General features: G+C 40.1%; 1 protein-coding gene across 2 annotated transcripts in view; it reads right to left on the reverse strand.

Annotated features, from left to right (window-relative positions):
* PDPK1 (3-phosphoinositide dependent protein kinase 1) overlaps window positions 1-19,834 on the reverse strand; it is a 35,159-nt gene extending 15,325 nt beyond the window's left edge. Inside the window, exons 1-4 of one of the 2 annotated variants that reach the window (XM_072878441.1) lie at window positions 19,685-19,834; window positions 5,558-5,827; window positions 1,263-1,305; window positions 923-1,060 (exon numbers count right to left, since the gene is read on the reverse strand). In XM_072878441.1, coding sequence (XP_072734542.1) covers window positions 923-1,060; window positions 1,263-1,305; window positions 5,558-5,827; window positions 19,685-19,708 — 475 coding nt within the window. In that variant the 5' untranslated portion in view covers window positions 19,709-19,834. Of the gene's footprint in view, window positions 1-922; window positions 1,061-1,262; window positions 1,306-5,557; window positions 5,828-10,809; window positions 10,829-19,684 lie in introns of those variants that run through there. The other variant, XM_072878442.1, reaches the window with a different exon arrangement.
* Window positions 19,835-20,561: the final 727 nt, after the last annotated feature.

The raw sequence follows: 20,561 nt of genomic DNA on the forward strand, positions 1-20,561 counted from the left end.
ATTCAACCTAAGTTTAAAATTATTCCATCATCTGAAAAGTTCTGAAGTCAGCTGAGCATTCAATGAGCAAATGTTTACATTACAAAAGAGAGCCCCTGTAAGTTCTGTTAGTGTACACATGTACATATGTACATACACACACAATATAGGGCCTGTTAGCACTGCTAGCAGCCTCTGTGGAAAAACCCAACTACTTACACTGACCCCAGAAATAGACTGATCTATCCTTTTACCCTTGGCACAGCCAATTCAAAGCAGGAAGTTTAGGAGGAAATTCACACGATTAACATTTTCTTCACAAGAAAAATAAAGCTGACTACAAACCAACAGGCTTTCAAGATGAAACTGCACTTTGCAATTACTGCTAGAGAGATAACTTGGGAAACAGTGGCCCAAACAGAAGAGTTTGAGCTTTCTATCATTCAGATTATTCTGTAAGCACTTTTACATAAGAAAAATTTTAATAGAGCTAATTGTTCAAATAAGAAATAGTAGTAAATATAGCTGGCTACCCCTATTTTAAACACAGGAATTGTGGTGTTTTACTGTATATATCAGAAAGAAAACATTTCTAACACATTTCTCATACACCCCCCCAATTTTTTTTATTATTATTATTTTAAACTTAGATTGTTGCAAGTCGCCCTTCAGCATTTACCACGTGGGCAATATAAGTTACTGTTTTATTCATCTCCCCTGTCCCGCAAGTCACCCATTCTTCTCTTTGAGGGGGCACTCTCATTCTATTTGCTTAATTTCTATTGAAAGCATGACTGCAAAAATTGCATCGCAAGCTTCAAGATATTTTAAATACCTCAAGTTATTTTCATCATTCCTGTTAGACAATGTTTCAAAGGAACCAAAACTGGGGATTGTTATTTTTAAGAAACAGTTACAGCAAGTTTTAAAATGCAAAGGATACATAGCTTTTCATCATCCTGAAAGGTGAAGTAGAGTTTCACAAAAAAAGGGTGATCCAGGCGGGACATTACATCTCTCTCTCGTGTCACATATGGCACCTTGTTTTCTTTTATGATATGACGTTTTTCTAGAATTTTAACTTAATGAAAAAAAAAAGACAGAGTGAAAATGCAGGAGGTACAACCAAATGAAGTCCATCTAAGTAACTTGTTTGGGGTTTTTTTTGGTTAGATAAAATTATCCTAAAACCACTAATTCTGTCTTTTGAACAGGTGTTTTGTAACAGGACTACATTGATACTGTAGTTTTTAAAAGCTCATGTTGAAGGAGTCAATACTTACTGGCATATTCTCTAGAACTTGCCAATTCTCGAGCCAAGACAACCTGTTGCCAGAGGAGAGAAAAAAAATATTGTAACCATTCATTAAAGACATACACACAGTGATTTTGATCTCCCAGTAGGTATTTAGAATACTGATTGCCCAAAATAAGTTATCACAACTGCAATCAGCAAAATATTTAAGCATGTGTTCATATTGCGCTGGCTTCAGCAAGACCTCTGCAGAAATTAAGTTCAGCATAACAACTCTTGTTTTGCTAAAAGACTTATATACCTGACTGGGTAATCACGGATTTACTTTTTTTTTTCCCCATAAGAATTCTGAAAATTGTAACATAAGTCACAGTAAATTGCCAAATCTTAAAGGGGAAAAAAGCAACAAGGGTGCTGAGGAATATTTCTAAAAATCTGTCACAGTACTTTTTCTTAACATAAATACCAAAGATTGAAAGATAAAATTTATCTGAAAGATCAAAAGTAAGAAGTGAGACAGAGCTTTCAACTATTTACAGTTTGTTAGGAAAAAGATTTAAAGAAAGGGAATGAAAGATTTCCAATTAGTAGAAGCCAGGGATAAAGTTTCAGGCAAGCAGTTCTACATTTTTAAAGAGAAAAGCTTTTGTAAGAACACAAATTAAAGCTCGTCTTCAAGAAAGAACTGTCTTAAAAGTTGCCTTTGACAGAAATCTGTGAAGTCCTCTTTTGCATGAACCCGAGCATAACCTTGTAACAACAGATGACTACAGTTTGTGTTTCTCATTTTAAGTTTATATCCATTCCAATACCTTGCTAGATTCTCAACATTACACTATTTTTTTTTTTAAATCACTGCACCTGGCTTGCTTCTAATCCACTTCTCATTATATTCTAACCCCTTGCAAAATCAGTATAACAGAGTACTCCAAAATATTATTACATATACCTGATACTAAATGTTAGGCATTTAGGAAAAGGAGTTTCTAAATAAGGCACTTCTTCAGGTGAAAGAAGTGCATGCAGCTGCACTCGTTCAGTATTAGAAAACTGAAATCTCAGTTCAGCAGTAAAGGCACCTTTAATTTTCTAAAAAAGTTCATCTGAACAAACACACTGAAGTTCACAGTATTTGATCAATGAAAATTTCCGCTAGAAACAACCAGTCTGTTACAAGCTGCATCTCTGCATAAGGAATTTGAGACTCTTCTGTGTACACAGGTAACATTATTTAAAGCTGTGCAATCAAATGAGAATGTTCTTAACTTTTCTAATTTTTGTTGCCAAGTTTCATCAATCAAGTCTACCATTAAAGCTGCTGAAAGCAGGTCACTTTAAGTCTGTTGTTAAATAAATACCCAGATACATAGTACTAACTTTCCACATTTTGGGAATTGATACTTTTACATTTTCATAAAACAATTCAGTGCCATCAGTAAAATAAAAATCCAATAGGCAATCTTGCCTATATACACAGAGTCCATACTCAGATGGCAGAAGTGATCAACTGACACAGGTGAAAATATATCTTAGCTAATAACTCTCAAACTTGAATTAAGCTGTATAGCTCCAAAGACTGACTCTCTTCCAGTCCTGCATGGTATCAAATTTTCTACCATGAGATTTCAGATGTATTACCTACATACTTACATTGATACAGAGCAGCTGTATTCTAAGTACACGGGATTGAGTATTTACCTCCTAGCATGAGTACTTGGGTACCCTCAAGTCCCTTCCTCACTGAACAAATCCGAGTATACCATATCCTGATTTCCTCCCAACTAATAATCCACAAAAAACAGCAGAATCACAACAACAACAACAAAAAAGCACACACACAGAGGTACATGTTAATACCATGTCTCAGCTATCAGGGGCCTGAATCTTATCCACCCTATGGGAAGAAGTAATATTAATATGGAATGTAAATTCTATAGACAGGAATTAGACCTTAGATAGGTAGTTAAAAAAAAAAAACAAAAGCATTCACAGAACATATAAATGTGTAAGTTGCAAATTCAGACAACAGCAAGGCAAGAAAAGTAGTTAAACGTCTCAAACTAGAGGAAGGTGAGATAAGAGCAGAGAACCCTCAACAGAGGCTACAAAGCAGAAATAATCCCCAACATAATTGGCAGACATCATGGCCAAGCCCAACTCTAAACTTGAACAAATATTTCAGACTGCCAGAGATTAAGTCTGCATTTAAGAACTGGTTTTGGTCAGACACTCGTACTTCCTTAGAGCTCCTCTTTTTAAGAGAAGCCTCATTTATAGGTGGAGACAAAACCAAGGGAGGGAGGGGGGAAATATGTATGAGCCATATAGAAGGAGGCGAGTAGGACAACATGCCTAGCCAAACATGAGAATTCTAATTCTGCCACCACATAACAGATATTATTCTGAGAGGAGCTTGAAGCTGTCTATAAAGCAAGTAGGTTTTCATTACTTTAAAAGAGCACAGCAACAACTAGAAGGCCCTGCATTTGTAATATCAAGCATGGGTCCAAGAACAGTTACAGCTGCAGAAGGTGGTCCCACAAAATTGCAGAATGCTCTGAAGAAACATTCCCTGAGGCCAGATCATGTGCATCTCTGCTGAATTCGAAATACAGCACTGGCACCAGGTAGAGTTTGTGGTAGCTTAATAGAAGTCCAAGAAAACAGAATATATGTATTATGACCCTGAATAAATATTGGGTTTTTTTTTTTAATCTGAAGCTGCCATTGGAGGCATGGTAATATGAAGGCCCCTGCTTTCTGAGATGAACACTTTTCAGTCAGAATATTGGTGAAGATCTTGGGGAGTACAATCAGATCTCTGAATCTACAACTGTGTTTAATAAGAAAGAGGGTAGATTTAGATTAGATAAAAGGAAGAAATTCTTCACTATGAGCATGGGGAGGCACTGACACACATTGCCCAGAGAAGTTGTAGATGCCCATCCCTGGAAGTGTTCAAGGCCAGGCTGGCTGGGGCTTTGAGCAACCTGGGCTAGTGGAAGGTGTCCCTGCCCATGGCAGGGGGGTTGGAACTAGATGATCTGTAAGGTCCCTTCCAACCCAAACCATTCTGTGATTCTATGGAACAAAGCATATGTTTTTTAACAAGATGTTTTGACAGCAATGTGAAGATACACGCCCCACAGATCAAGAGCTCTGGTGTTGATACATCAGAGGGTTGTGCTGCCATCCAGAGGGACCTCAACAGAGTGGAGAAATGGGCAGGCAGGAATCTCATGCAGTTCCCTTTTTTGAACTACAAACTCCTCCTCCTGGGCAGGACTTGGGACCGAAAAAACCATCTACCAGTGAACAGGTATCAGAATGTTGGAACAGAAGTTTATTCAGAGTCTGGGCTAGGCTCTATGAATTTCTCTATTTACAAGGAACATGGTGCTAACTTTCAGAGACTACAAGCAGAAATTGAAAGTGTCTCAGTGAGGCAGAGTGTTTGGGTATACCGAAGAGGCAGCAACTCTGTTGGATTCTTTAGGGAAACCTGCAAGTTGCAAACAACGTATTCAAGTGCAAATTACTCTTGATGACTACTAGAGGCCTGCTTCCTAAACACCACAGTAGATTGTATAGGAAGAACCAGAAAAGCCCAACATTTAGAGATCAACAACCAAAAGGTATGTACAACAAATGACATGTGAAAAAGATACAGAAATATTACTTATTGTCGTACAATGGGGCAACTATAAAAGCACCAAATGAAAGTATTAACTGCTTCATGGGTTCTTTAAGATAACACAAGTAATTCATTCTTGTGCAATGCCATGGATGTGAGAAGTTAGAAATAGTCCATTTAAGGCTACTGAATACAAAGATACTAACTGTGGCTCATTAAGTCCTTGAGGGCCATGACACTAGAGGCTGAGAAAGAATATTGGAGAAGTATCACTGTTCTTACTTTCTTCCCTAAGCATCTGGCAGTAGCTCCTGTCACAGAGAGGACATTGCATGGAAGTTCTTACCATGAAAAACTCCTAGCCCAGTTCCAATCCTTTATATCATGAAATTTTAACATAACCCATGATGCTATCAAACTTACATTAGAAAGCAATGTCTCCTAAAAATCCAAGCATCAAGTCATCAGGACACAACAGGACTTCTGATGAGTTTAAAAGGTACTTGAAAAATCAGCACCCATATTTAATGCAACACTTAATTTTAATAGTTAAACTTAAAACCACTATGTCCTTCTCATTTATTCTTCAAGCTGTTCTCTCCAGATTTAAATCTCAGCAATATTACCTGGACAACAAATTCTGAAGTTCATCTAAGATATTTGGCACTTCTTATAAAAAGTAAAGTTACCGTTGAAAAAGATCCTTCACCCAGAATTTTCCCAAATTTGAAGTCATCAGGTCGTTTCTTTCGAGGCTGTGAAGGCTGCTGTCCTGTATGTTGCTGCAAGGAGTTTGAACTAGATCTTGATTCAGCTGCAGTGCCCTCCATGTTAGATCCCTGTCTGCTGCCACAGGTGGAAATGACAGATGGAGTGCTGGAATCTGCTTGGTTCCTCACCATTGATGGGGATGAACAGGAGCATAACACCACGCTAGACTGGATTGGAACAGCATCATACTGAAAAGAGAAATGAAACTGTTATACCCATACCTTCAAATAATTACCACACACATCTGCACTTTATTTTCATACAAGCATCATATAAAGTCCTATTTGAAAGGGTTATCACTAAAATGTCTTTAGGAGGGAATGTTAGTATTTATTTTAGAAATGGTGGCTCTTAATTTGTTAAACAACTCTGTTTAGATCATGCTGCACGCATACATATAGCCATAAGTTAAAAGTCTGAACACTTTAATTCAAGAATGCCTTTTTTTAAATTAAAAAAAATGCTCCCTAACACAAAGGTATCAAATTTCACAGCATATTCTCCTACGAATAACATGATCTTTAAACTTTATTTCATGCTTAGAGACAGAGCCATCCATCCAATCTTAACAAGTAGTAGTTCTCCTGAAACTAAAAAAATTGTCTAGGTATGCAATGAACGCCTGTATTCACAAGTAACATTAGTTTAGAGATCCAAGTTACAGCAAACTGTAAAGGAACACATAAAGTACGAAAACTTTAATGGAGACAAAGGATACATTTGTACATTTTTACTTGGAATCTCACTTTCTCCAATAGTATTTCTCTTTAATACACATTGGGGAAGGACAGGAAGAAAAGAGAGAACAACATACAAAAGGCAAATCAGCTGGCAGGTTTAATAATCAGCAGTATCTAGTACTTTTTTTGAAGAATGCTCTGGTCCATGACCTTTTAGAACAAGGAACACTACTTAAATTGTACATACGGTCACATAAAGACATCCCAATTCCAAAATAAAGAACCAGCTATAGCCCAGAAAACAGCAAGTACAAGAAGATATACTCCGAATACTGATTCTTGTAACATACAAAGCAAATCATTGTTTGGTACCCTTTTATCAATTTTTCCCAAGTAAGACCAAGGAAACTTGTCAAGCCGTTTTCCCTCCCTGTTGGTAATATACCTCCATTAGCCTGTCAGGTGTCTGCTTCAAATGTTTTACTTGAAACTGGCCAGAAAACCCAGACAATAGCTCTGCTGAACTACTACTGACAATAAAAACTGAAATGGTATGCAGAAGGAACATTTAAGAAAAATAACACCATGTCGGAACATTATTTTTTAATCTCAGTATTCTAACATACATCCAGCAGAATTAAACTATGACTTAATGACAATCTCCTAACCTCAAAACAGATGTATTATACAACCCTGACCTAGTCTGTAACATACCTCATGTTGATATTCAAATAAACATTACTTCTGACAAAAAGAATTTTTTTTCTCATGAATTTCAATTTGATTCAGAACAACTTTCTGCATTTCTATCAGAAACCACTTTAGAAGGGAATTGGACTTGTGTTCAATCATGTATATGGGCTTAAAGCACCTAGCTCCCAAATTAGCAATTACTCACTTGGCTGTGCTCTGTGCAGTATGGAAAAGCAGCCCTTATTTACTGCTAAACTTCTTTCAAAAATAAGATACAATTCAGAAATACACTTCACTTACACATTTAGAGGCATTACAGAACAATGAGACACAAACATATTTCTAAGCATGCAAACATATACTTTCTAAATTGAGATGAAGGGAACAAGGGCAAAAAGAGTACAGCTAAAACTCTCCATTTTCGCCACCCTCCATAATGGATATACAAATATCAGTTCCCACCAGATTGAAAAGTTAACTACTATTAAGCAACTATTCTAAACAATATCTTCCAAGAAGCATAAGGGAACATTCCCTTTCCAATCTGAGTGCAGCCTACTTGCTCCAGGATCTCAGTTGCTCCTTAGGGCTTTTTCCAAGAACCATGACTACACCGATAGGGCAAGCAGATCAAGAACAGGTAACAGCTTCTTTTATTAGACCTTTGTTTGAGCTTTGTGATAGAGCAGAGACTGATGAGGAATCTGCCTATAATGATAGCCATTTGCTATATTTTGAACAGCTTTTCTGAGGATAAAAGGGGGGTGAGGCTGGGGGAAGACCTGGAGACATATGGGAGAATTTTGCTTTTCAAAAGGTTCACTAACTCCCCCAGAGAGCAGTATATGCCTCTACTCAGAATCAGTTATGCAGCATTCTTCCCTCTGAAGAGAAGAAAGCATATTGATGCTATCATTATGAAAACAGCACATACACATTCAAGTATGTGCACTGTAGGTCACAGTTCCTTCTATGCTTTCTATGCAGATATTTTAGCTGACACCTTCCCCAGACTAGTTATTGCCCCTAACATTCTCATAGCCCTGCTGAATCACCTTTCCTTCAGACAGCTACTCCAACAGCAGCCTGTATAAAGATACGCAGTAGCTAGAATTAAAAACCGATTGTACTGTTTCCTAGCAAGAGTGCAGCAAGGCTGACATGAGTATGACTGCTCAACAACTGAAGTAATGCCAGCATAAGAAACATCCCATTAATTGAAATATAGTAAGTAAAAAACACATGCGCACAGACTAAATATTAGGATTTAAATGATGAACTGGCTCCAGTCAGGCTATTCTAGAGCAACTGAGGGTTTAAAGGCAAATAAAGCAGCAGCACTGGGGGGGGAATCTAATTAGATTCTGCAGCTAGCAAGATCACCTTGAAAAAAACAAACAAGGAAAAAACCCACCACAAAAGCACCAGAGAGCACTGAAAGAAGGGGGGGAGGGGGGGGAAGGTGTTGGATGCAGTATATTTCCTTGCACAGTATCTGAAAGTAAGTCACAATGAATATCAAGTACAGAAAAGTCCTAAGGGAAGAAGAGACAGAGTAAAGGACTTTGTAGGAAGAGAAGGTTATTTCCAGCCAAGGTATAACGTCATTTAGTCCCCTGACTTTCTCAAAGAAAAGTCAAGATTAAGAACAAGAAGGACAGAGGAAGATGCAATAGATTGGAAGTATCAGTTACCTAAGAAATTACAGAACTATGCAACTAGGTATGTTGCACCTGAACATTTCTAGAAAAGGTCACTCCTATGCTTGTCTTTCCACACTCCACGTATTCTTGTTTAGTATCTTGTGTCCTGTATGATTTGATTTGCCTTCTCAGTTTTATTTTGAAAGATTCCAAAAAACATGTCTGCAGAGACTATACATGTTTCTACATACATCTTCACATATACCACAGACAGAATACAGGCTAGCTCATCCAGCCTAACCTTGTACAGCCACTCTTTTGCAAAAATCGGATTTAAGATTCTGCTTCTGCTACATACAGACTTTTTTAGTGAGATACGAAGTCAATCACTGAAGAATTTAAAAACCTTCTCAACTGCATCTGCAGTTCTCAGAAGCTTAAGGATGCTCTCCTCCCAGCAATTATCAACATTTCTCAGCTGGCAAGCCAGTGAAAGCACAGACCCTCACATAATGACAACAGACTTACCTATTGCGTGTCATGGATCACTGTGGGCCACACTGATAATCACTGATCTAGTCATTCTAACTCTGCTTTTAAAAACTAGTCTCTAACACTACCTACTTTCCCAAGCTCTTAAGGGTGCTGTTTCTAATTTACTTCCATATAGAAATTGTTTCCTTCTTAGTGCAACATACTGTGAGTTTGAAAACCTGATAAGGAAGAAAATAACAAATCTGCTGAAGGTAAGTGGAATCAACAGACATACCAAACTCTTTATTAACTAATTTTCACTAAATCACTAGAAACAGGCTTCCTTTTATTTACATGCCATGTGAAGTAAGTCCTTATATTGTTCTTTTCCCCTCTTACCTGCAAACAGTAGAAATAAACTTTAAGAGAAGAAAACTTGAATCGATGCAAAAAGCCCACTAGATATCACTACATTTTTCCTTTTACACTTTCCTCACTCCCCTTTGTATGAAAAGCCAGTCACAGGCAAAGCTCCCAGCTATCTAAAAGGACCTATACTTTTTGGAATCCTTTTTGCAATTCAGCATTTTGACAACAGCACTACCAGTACAACTTTTAATATATCTAAGCACATAGTATGCATCAAACAAATACCACACTGCTCTAAAGCAAGTACAACCACAACAACTGCATCTCTGCTAGCTTTTTCCCACCACAAAATCTGCAACACTGCTTTGCTGATACGGTTCTATCAACACTAACAGCAGCAAAAAAATACTTGTAGAGACTGGGCCTTCTGAAGCTTCCAGTTACCTTTTACTTCTAAGTGACATAATACTGAACCCCAAAGATGACTGAGAATATCTTTGCTACCACTGAAACTCTACTAGCAAAATCTCATTTCTGTTACAAAGAAAGTCAGTGTGAATAGGGTCCTAACCTATGGCTTGTCTGGTAACACTGAGTCTAACCGCTGACTGTGTTACTGAATCTCTAGCTCCATTAAGACATAGGGCCGACATGATTAGAAAAGCTCTTCCATCCACTTACCTATAAGGCCAATTTTTTTGGAAGCAGACCTTACTAACAGAAAGTATTATTTACACAAAGCAACACGAGCTCTACAACTCAACTGGTATATTTGCTTTGATTATAAACAATGCTGATGAGACTGTATAAGCTAGAACATTGGCACAACCCTATTATGAATGTTTTTTACGGTAAACTGTATTGCAGGTCTACTAAACGAAATAGTGCAGACAGACACCCATAAAACATTTGACTTGGCATTATATAACGACTGAAATACAGAATACTGTTGAGGAAAATGAATATAGGACATACTTTAAGTAAAACTGGTTAAATTCTTAAACAACTTATATTTAATAGTCATCACCAAACAAGGATCTCTTCCAGTTCACACCTGGGCTGACTCTCAAACCAAAAAAGTTGAAAGAAAAAGAATAATTGCGTAAATTTAAAGACTGAGAAAAAGAAACCACACACCATTTGGCAAAAAAGTGTATCTCTTACTTAAAGCAATCTACAGCTTTTGGTAAATTAGACAGCGAGACCTTACTTTTGTCTCTACCAAAATATTATTACGAATTAAAATATGGTCCAAGAAATTAGGCATAATGGTGGGAAACAAGTGGACAAAGAACTCAAGCTAGTCCGTACCTGAATATACAGAACTAGAAAGCATCAACTAGGAGAAGCAACATCCTACTGCCGCTAGTACTGTGCAAACACTAAGGAGAAAACCAAAACAAACCAGTTTCAGGAGGAAAAATCAAGACACTGAACCCCTGGAAAAACATCTAATCATCTGAGTACATTAAGCTCTTGAAATCTGTGTTTATTAAGGAACCTGACTGTTTTAGCCTTGTGATATCAGAGAATACAGAACTCTCAAAATTAGGATCACCTGCAATTCAACACAAGTCTTACTGGATATAAGAATTACTGAGTGATGTATGCCATAAGTGTTAGACTAGAGTATAAGAAGTTCACAGACTATCATGAAGATAAACCAATACAAACATGTATGCCGTACCTCAACAAAGTCTGCTTAAGAAATTATAGGATTCAGAAAGCAATATAGGATATCTATGAATTAATTTTTTAACTTGCAAATGGAATTTGAGAGGCTTTCAAAATAGATACTACATGATACAGTATAAGATACTCTCCCTGGCTGTCATAGTATCCAATCACAGCTTTTACATCTGTGCCAAACAGCCCTTTGATACAGAAACAGGAAGATCTTCCAAAATCTATGAATCTAAGATTCAATGTCCAAATGAATACACTTGTCTTCAAGTAAAAATATGGAGTCCATCTATTTATCTGTGCAATTAAGGAGGAATAAAGGCCTTTATTTCACATTGAGCGAAGGTAATCGCTTTCATTGGACAGGTGTTTTGTAGTTTTAGAGATAAAGCTGACTTGCTACTACTTATCAATACTGAGATTCTGCTAAAGACAGTTTAAGTTAGATGGGCTTGGCCTGAGAGGTTTTGTAAATTATTTTGATATTGTCATACAAGCCAAAAATTCTGAAACTGAAATTTATTTCGTATTGCTTATAATTTAAACATTGACAACCTGGGGTCTCCTAAGGATTTATCTGCAAAAAGCAAAGGGAAAAAATGAACAGCTAGGCAGTTCTATTTAATATATTATTTTCATGGCACGCTGGTGTTTCAGAGGGTTGACAAAGGTGCAGCAACTCCATCTGACACACATCTTGTATCTGAAAAAGAGCATAAGAAGGGGTAATTAACAGATATTATGCACAGCTTTCCCACTGGCCTCCTCCCCCCTCATATCCCACAATGAAAATGTTTACTGTCTCCAGGTTCTCCAATACCTATTTGTGACAGCCTCCACTTCAAAGGCTAGAGTGCAACACACGCTAGAAGTTCCAGCATATTCCAAAAGAAAAAAAGCAACTCATCAGGTCAGATACTAAGATGGGCCTGAATATATGTCCTCAAACTATCATTCCTCATAGTACCTAAAAAGAGAATGCAGGCAGAAGCAGGGTAGTTCAGCTGCGAGAAACGTTAAGATACAAAGAAACACCGATTCAGAGTAACAAAATCCCACTAAAAGCCTCACCTTCCAGTGCAGAGAGCACAGTACAGGTGGCACTTCCCCTTACATACCAATCCCATCCAGGAGTGGTTTGCAGGAAGTGTAATGATTATTCCTATCAACATTCAACACCAGTTTTCCTTTCGTAAACTCCGTACGCTGCTACACCAGAGTGACTGCCATGAATGAAGGCATCCCAGAACAATAATAGATGGTGTGCTTTCAATAAACTGCAGTAAACATCAATTCTCATACCTTATATCCTCGTGTCTGTTTATGCTCTGGACTTCTGCCTAAAAACGGACTGTCAGACTTTCTGCTAAGTGACCAACAGCATCCTCCTTCTATTAACCAATTGTACATACATGTGTATATATAAACAATATACTGAATAATTTATGAAACTCCACTGCATGCCAGTTTCCATTTATATATGCTTAGAAGTTTGTCAGATAATTTAAAGAATTCAATAATACATCTATTTGCAAACATTATTACCACCTTTAAGGAGTGAAAATATTTGCTAAAAAAAAAGAAGAGAAAATCCATTCATATGCCTTAAAAAGCATCACTAGATGCTGTCAGACTGTCTTACCATTATAACAAAATCAAGCATGTAATGGACAGGACAAAACTCAGATTAAGCCAAACCTCACCAGTACTTCTGAATGCACTACACAATGAGTAAACTGTTTGCCCATGGAACAGGTTAACTTTGACACTCGAATACATACAGCCATATTAAAAAAAATTAAAATACCATAGTAATTAGGAGGTATTTAAAAACATGTACTCTGCTCACACTGCCAGCTTGATAGAAGATTACCTGTCTCTCCAGTCAGGAAGGAATACCACTAGACCAAACAGTAAGGAAACCACATTTAGAAGTATGCTTTCAGATTCTGAAATCTGAGGAAAAAAATTGCCAAAGGCTTTAAAGAACCACACTCGACATTCATTCATTGAAAAGAAGAAACGTATTAAAAAACTATTGAACTGAATACTACATTGGCAAATACCCAGTCTTCTCTGGGATGAAAACATTAAGTCATACTTTAATGACTTATCTCTGTGCACCAGAGCGCGCAAAACGTAGCATTAAAAAACCTAGACCAAAAAATAATCTGATCAAAAGGGGTGATATTAAGGCATTTGAAAAGAAAAATCTCCTGGTTTTAGGTACTATACAAAGCAGTTAATTAAACAAACTGGTTAATCTTCAACATATCACAAGAAGTGCAGTTTATATTGAAATGACAGATCTTGTTCAACCTTTCTTAAGGCAGATAATTCAAACGTCTAACACAAAATCATAACAAAGAAAATCAACAGGCATTTCTAAGAACAAACACCCCCCTCCAAAAAACAAACGAGGCACTTATTAAAAACTGTACTAGGTTACAAAGATGCGGAAGATATTTTCCTGGGAAAACAGGATGTTTTTTTTCTACAGAGAAGTTCTCTGAAGATCTAAGCCATTTTCTTCAAACTGCAGTAAACAAACCCTAATCCAGGTATTTGTTATTTGTAGATATCAAAAAAGCATTAACATCAAACGTTAATCTTCTGTAGCACAGTGGTTTGCGTTTATGTTGTGTAGAGCTGCATCAGCACCCTTTCAAACCTCATCATCAAATGATATGCAAAGATTACTGTAGAGAACTTAAGACCTAGCTCATACCCCAACACATTGCCCATCAGCTCCATGTGTCTTGAAGAACCTGACCATTACAATCAGCAAAACAGCCTGAAGCCAAACAATTTGTCAAAATCTATACTTTGATCAAGGCTCAAAAATGGTTACCGATTACTACATTTAAAAGAACAGATTGAAATCTCATATTTCAATTATAAAAGCTATTTTAACACAACTTTGTTTTGCAAAAGAATCTGAAGTCATAATCTATCTGGAGTGAAATTTATTGGTCTCAGAAGTTGCCACATGAAAAATCTGTTGCTTAATAGACCATTTTTATGAATAAACCATGCAAATTTCAAAAGCATTCAGTTGTATAAAAGGAGGACTTTGTTGTTTCAACAGACTGCCATGCTAACTGATTAAAGAAGTCTAGGCTCTGGTCCACCAAAACAACTATGCTCACCTTCATGTGCAGTGTCATTTGAAACCTCTCAAATGCTGAAAGGTAAACATTCATTGAAGCACTGCATAAAAGTGTTCCCCAAAAAAATCTCTTGACAAAGTATCTTGATGGAAATGACCATAATTTAAAAGAAAAGATGACTCTCTAAAAATAATGTCCTGGTAATACATTTCAAGATTAAAGATTGTAAGTGTTAATGGAAGGGGAAAGCTTCGAGCAGATAATTCTTCTAAGACACTATTCTACCTAAACTGGCTGGGACCTTTGCAATAGTGGGAAACAGAATTATGAAAAGAATTCAAGTTGATGTAGTCTGCTTGATATATTAACAGCCCTAACACAATTTAAAGAAAAATTACAGTAATATGAAGGCAATGTTAAAAATACTCGTAATAAATCATCATAACATACAGTTATTATTTCAGAGGAAATATATATAAAGCCCTAGTTGAGTCTGACATAATGCCATGCTGTAATAACCTATGAGAATTTGATTAGTAAAATTGTTTTTTTCAGGGACTTTTCTTTGTATTACTGTCAGGCACAAGTAGGTTGTTAAAAAAAGACTCTAGTGTCTAGTCGGCAGTTGTTTGCCGCATGTTTTAAATCAACTTTGGAAGATACAAGTTGTATCTCCAAAACATAATCAAGAAGATTAACTTTGAAGAAAAATCAAAATTAATTGATTTTTCTTCTTAAGCTTTCTGGATGTACATCCCCACCAAGTTCACTGTATACAAAGAAGTGTTTTAAGACACTGTGTTGTTCATATAAAATAAGATGACGACATACTGTATTGTTCATATAAAATAATCTCAAAACACCAGATGCAAAGCTCAGCTCTGACACTCCACCTCCTTCATAACTGAACCGATCACCTACCACCAGTGCCTTACTTTCTGCAGTAAATCTATAACGCAGTTTATCCGTAAGTGAGTAATGAGGTAATCAGATTCATGTTATATCAGCAAAAGTATAACCAATAGGCTCAAGGATTTGGAAGCACAGAGAACACCTCTACATGGTGGTACACATACAGTGGTACTGCCGCTATTTCCAGGATTCTAATTGCAAATTCAGGTAGGGATTAAAGCTAATGAAAGGATTTGTAAGAACCTGCATATCAGCCAGTTACTCTCTAACTGCTAAGCAAAGCACTTAAGTTCCAAGCACCTTCAGGGGCAGAGACTATTTAAGGCCTCCTTCCACCGCCTCCCCCACCCCAAGCCTCAAAACAGATCAGAAACAGGAAACCACAAAAATCTCTAAGAACCTAAAGTCAGCCTATGGCCCAAATAGCTATATATGTAAACAAGCCATTGAGAATTCATTTCACACAAACGGATCCAGGCCAGCTCACAAGAAAACAAAAGCCATCTGTAGTCGCAATAGTCTAGATCACATTCTACATCATTGGTTATCTCGTGAAGCACACCAATACTAAGAGGTGTTGTGCAGCATGGATGGGCGCTCGTGCTAACAAACACAAAAGGACTTCCTATACGAGGCTCCTTGCTAGCAACTCTAGGAGGCAAAGAGAACAGTTTTGGGTGAAGAGCAGAGAAACAGCCACATAGAGGTGGCAGTATGTAGATGGAGCGTACAAGTGTTGGACAGCACAGTCAAGAACCGTAAGTTAAATTCCCGCAGGATTACTGAAGAACTGAACATCAAATTTAATACTTTCTTTCCAGAAGAATGTGCTAAGCAAGTTAATCCTTCCAATTTTTCACCATAAAGAATTACAGAATATTTGCCAGATGAAGTATTTACAGCTTGTCTTTTAAAGCAGAAAGCAAGTCTCAACTTCAATAGTCACACAACAAACCAGTTATTTCCTCCAGCACTGTTAAGCAGAATCCATAAAGTGTGAAAAATAAGGTTCTAGACCAAACAGCTCACTTTGTGCATGCTGTGTTCAGTCCTTTCATACACTTTAGTTAGACTTTAGTAACATTCCACAAGCTTACCTGCCAATACGATGTCAGAAAGGGAAGTGGGGAGGGAGAAAAATCAGCTCCTTCCCCTTTTTTGCTTCGTTATTACATACACATAATCTAACTTGGGCACCTGCAAAAAAAGTTTTCCCATTTGAAATACTGGAAACAATAATTCCTGGGCTTCATACAAATTCTTCAGGAAGCTCCAATATGAGGAACTTGGAGAAGGATTTTATCTTTTAAACATAGTGTTTTCTGAATTAAGTTTTTATCTTTCCATATTAAAAAGTAATTTCTCACTTGCATATTTTCTGATGCCATAGATGTGCTAGTTCTACAGCAATCCATACAACTTTTCTAGAGAAAAAAAAATTAGATCAAATACAACTTTACTGTTCAAAAACAGGGATTACTAAAATATTTCACATCTTCATAGGTCAAACCTATTTTTATTACTTTGCCAGTTTATTACTTTTTTCAGTCTAACAAAGTGACTGCACCCTTGGTTTCATACCTTCTGTACCAAAATTCCTGCAAGTACTTCAATAGTCAGCATCCCTTTCCAAGTTTTTCCTGCAATGCTGCCTTCCAACTGATCTGCTTTAGGGAAGTGAAATGAGCCCGAATCTGCAGGGTGTCTTCCAACATCCAGCTACAGCAATCTACTTGCAGAGTTTCAAGAACTATATGAAACAGACATTACGTCTAGCACTGTAAGTAACAGACCAATAATCCAAAGAATAATTTGCTTTAAAAAAAAGCCTACCCACACAGTGGATTCATTCTTTAGTTGAACATCACTATTATATCCAGATTATTCTCTGGATTGTCTCCTTTCCATGAGCTACCAGCACTTCCTATATTAGAAACATGAGTGCATATAAAATTGCTCCTCTTTCATAAGCTTCTTCCATTTTTTCCACCTTTGAGCACCATCTCAACATCCGTATCTTTTATTATTTTCTATTCCTGCAGCCTGCTCTGGTAAGAGATTTACAGAAAACTTATCCCACTTAAAAGCCTATGCATGAGCGATAAAGACTAGTCATAGCCTTATACTGAAAACCCAAGAGAAGAGAATATCAAGTAGATAGGTATGTAGGGAAAACCCTTCAAGCCTGTCTGAAAGTTTTATACCTACAAATAACTACAAACAGAACTCTTACCATAGCCTAGTCTAATTCCTAGCATAGATGCAGAACTTACTCTATTAAGAACCCAGTTCTTTGAGAAGTGTAGTTTATATTAGCTCCACGGGGGGCGGGGGGGGACGACTAGCAGTTTTGTTCAGACATATCCGTGACTATACTATAGGTTCTATCAGGTCAGAAACACTGGGAGAATCTAATAATCACTAGAGCATCTAAACCTTCCAGCGAAGATGTTGCTGAAAATGAAGACATGAATAACCATTCTTCCAGACTCTTCATTTTGAGAGGAAGAGCACTTCTTGATATGAGACCCAACGTGCTTATAATGAAGGCATTAACAGCAAATAACTAAGACCACACTGACACCTGCAACTAAAGCAGCACCAAAGTTGTTTCCTTCTTAAAAGTGCAATTCTCTCCTTGGTAGCACATCTTCAGAAAATAGTAGAAAGTTTTAGGAATTGTCCCCACATACATGAATATAAAAATTAACTGTTTTGGCAGAGGAATGCTGGAATATTCTTTTCAAAGCTGTGCTCTGTTCTCCTCCCCCCCCTCCCCCCAAGTCTTTTGCATTTATAGTGAAACAATCACAGAACTCGTTAATGTCATTAATTCCATCACACAAACATTAACAGTAACTTGCTCAGAGTGTCAGAAATACTGGATTTCCCATATTTGATATCATCTGAACTACAAAAAGGTTAGCTGAATCAAGCCAATTCTATCTGCTACTGCCAGTCAGTACACTCACCTGACCAGAGAAATACTAAACAGGATGGAAGACAAGGAACTAAAAAGAAGTTACCCTGAAAAAATATTTTAGTTTTAACAAAAATGGTTGTCAACTTTGTTCTTCATTGATTCTCTCTCTGCACGTTTCTCTTACATGCAGGGACCTAAACCGTATATAGAAAAGGAACAGAAATGTATTTTGGAGAGAAAAACCTGGAAAGGGAGGCAACAAGCAAGGACAGAAGCACAAAGGGAAGCATACACCCTGTTTAAAAAAGTAAACAGAAGTCATCTCTGATGCTGAGAAGCAGCCATATGGAGCTCTATCAAGTGTCAGGAACGCAAAACTAATTCCTGTGATAATCAAACATTGCTTTATTTCATAATCCTCAGTGCAGTATTTCATGTCCTCCCCTGTAGGGCTATTCCACATAATAATTCTCGTCTTCAGACAACAAATATGATTATCCGTAACGCCCTGATGAAAAAGGCACCGAGCATGAAGAGGAAAACACACTGAAACAGGACTTCAGGAATCAACGCAGCTCTGCCGGTCTCCATGCCAAAGACCCTCCTTAGCCAATTCCAACTGATGAAGAAGTTTTAAGCGCTGCAGGGTGGAGCTTAGCAGCTTGCAACCGATGGAAAGCACACGAGACCCGAAAGCACAGCAGCGTGCACACAAGGATAAGGAACGTATCACTGCCAGTTAGTTACACCGACGTCAATGAAAGCCGGTCGTTATTTTTGTAACAAACACTATTTTCGTAAGGGAATCTCTACGCTAACTAAACCGTACCATCTACAATGCAAATTAAGATTTACCATTACCGCTTCTGTGTATCAGCGACCACTCCATCTTACGCTAGTCAGGGCTCACAAAACGTTAGCCTTTTACACTGTGAGACTAACGGAAACAACCACGTTCGAAACGGCGTCCTGCTACCACCCTCACCATCTTCCTCACGCGCTCGTTCCACGACAAAAGAAACGGGTCCCAGAGCGACAGGTGCTCCGCCGGTGGGAGACGGAGCCGGCCCGGCACAGCCACGCCAACGCCCCGCACCCGGAACCGAGAGCGAAGCTCCGCCAGAGGCCGCGGGGCGGCTACTTCGGCCTCGGCCCCAGCCTCGCTTCCTCCCGCCGACGGGCCGAGCCCGGGGCGCCCGCCGCCGCGCTCGCCTCGCGCCTCAGGGCCCCGCCGGCGCCCGGGGCGGGAGCGGGGCCCTCCCACCAGGCCCGCGGCGACCCGGGAGGCGGAACAAGGACCGGGAGCAGCAGCGCCGAGGCCGGCCCCACGGAGGGCAGCGCTCGCTCGCCCGGCCGCCCTCCCTGCCCGAGCGGGCGGCAGGCGGCGAGGCCGCCCGCGAAACCCCACCGCGACCCCGCCGCCCGGCGGCACGTAGGGCACGGGCGGCCGCCCCCTCACGGGCCGGCCCCAGCGCCCGGGCCTACTTCTTCCCCCGGCGCCCCGCGGCCGCCAGCAGCCCCGGGCGGCTGCGGCGCTGGCCCCGCGCCCCGGACTCACCAGGTGGCTGCTGGTGCTGGCCATGGGCCCCGCCCGGCCGGCGCGGCCCGCGCTCCGGTCGCCCTTTAAGATCCCAGCGCACGGCCGCCGAGCCCGAGCCAATGGGGCGCCCGCATCCCCCGCCCGTGACGTCACCCACAACAATGCCCCCCCCCGTTGTGGGCAGGACTTCCGCGCAGCCCGCTGGCTCATTGGCGGCGCCACCTGCTACTCATGCGCGAGCCCGGACAGAGCGTCCCCCGTCGGCCTCGGCGTCCTCGGCCAAGGTGAGCATGCGCAGTTGCGGGGGTGACGGTGCCGGCTTCAGTTCCTGTGAGGAGGCTGAGCGGGGTGAGGGCGGAAGAGGGCGGGGCAGCCTGGCAGCGCGGCCTCCCCAGCCCCCACCTTGCGCTCACATCCGGGTTCGTGCCACGACGCAGGAGTGCTGTGCGAGCGACGACGTGGTGGCGTCAGGAGGGGGCGGGGGATGCCGGGGCGGCGCCTGGCGCCGCTGGGGGCTGTGGCTGCGCGGTCTCCCCGCTGCCTGCGCTGGTGGCGGCAGCCGGTGCCTCGCCGTGTGGCGGGCCGTTGGGAGCACCGAGCCCTCGTTACAGCCACGAACGCAAGTGCGTCATAAGTGCAATTTCAGTACAGATTTCACTCCTTAAAATCTGCCTTCTCTGGAAAAAGCACACGTTCCGTGTGCCCCGTGGGAAAATGGGCCGATTCTGACACGCGATGTTCGTCGCACGGCTTCCCTCGGCAGCCTGGGAGCGGAGCCATTTCTACCCCCTGTAACGAACGCGCCCGCTGGGCTCCCGCCAGCGTTCCCTGAGCTACCGCGGTGCGGGAGCGGGAGCGGGCTCCTGCCCGCCGGGCTACCCCAGCGCTGACCGCG

Source organism: Ciconia boyciana, chromosome 13 (assembly GCF_034638445.1).
Source record: "Ciconia boyciana chromosome 13, ASM3463844v1, whole genome shotgun sequence".
Lineage (NCBI taxonomy): Eukaryota > Metazoa > Chordata > Aves > Ciconiiformes > Ciconiidae > Ciconia > Ciconia boyciana.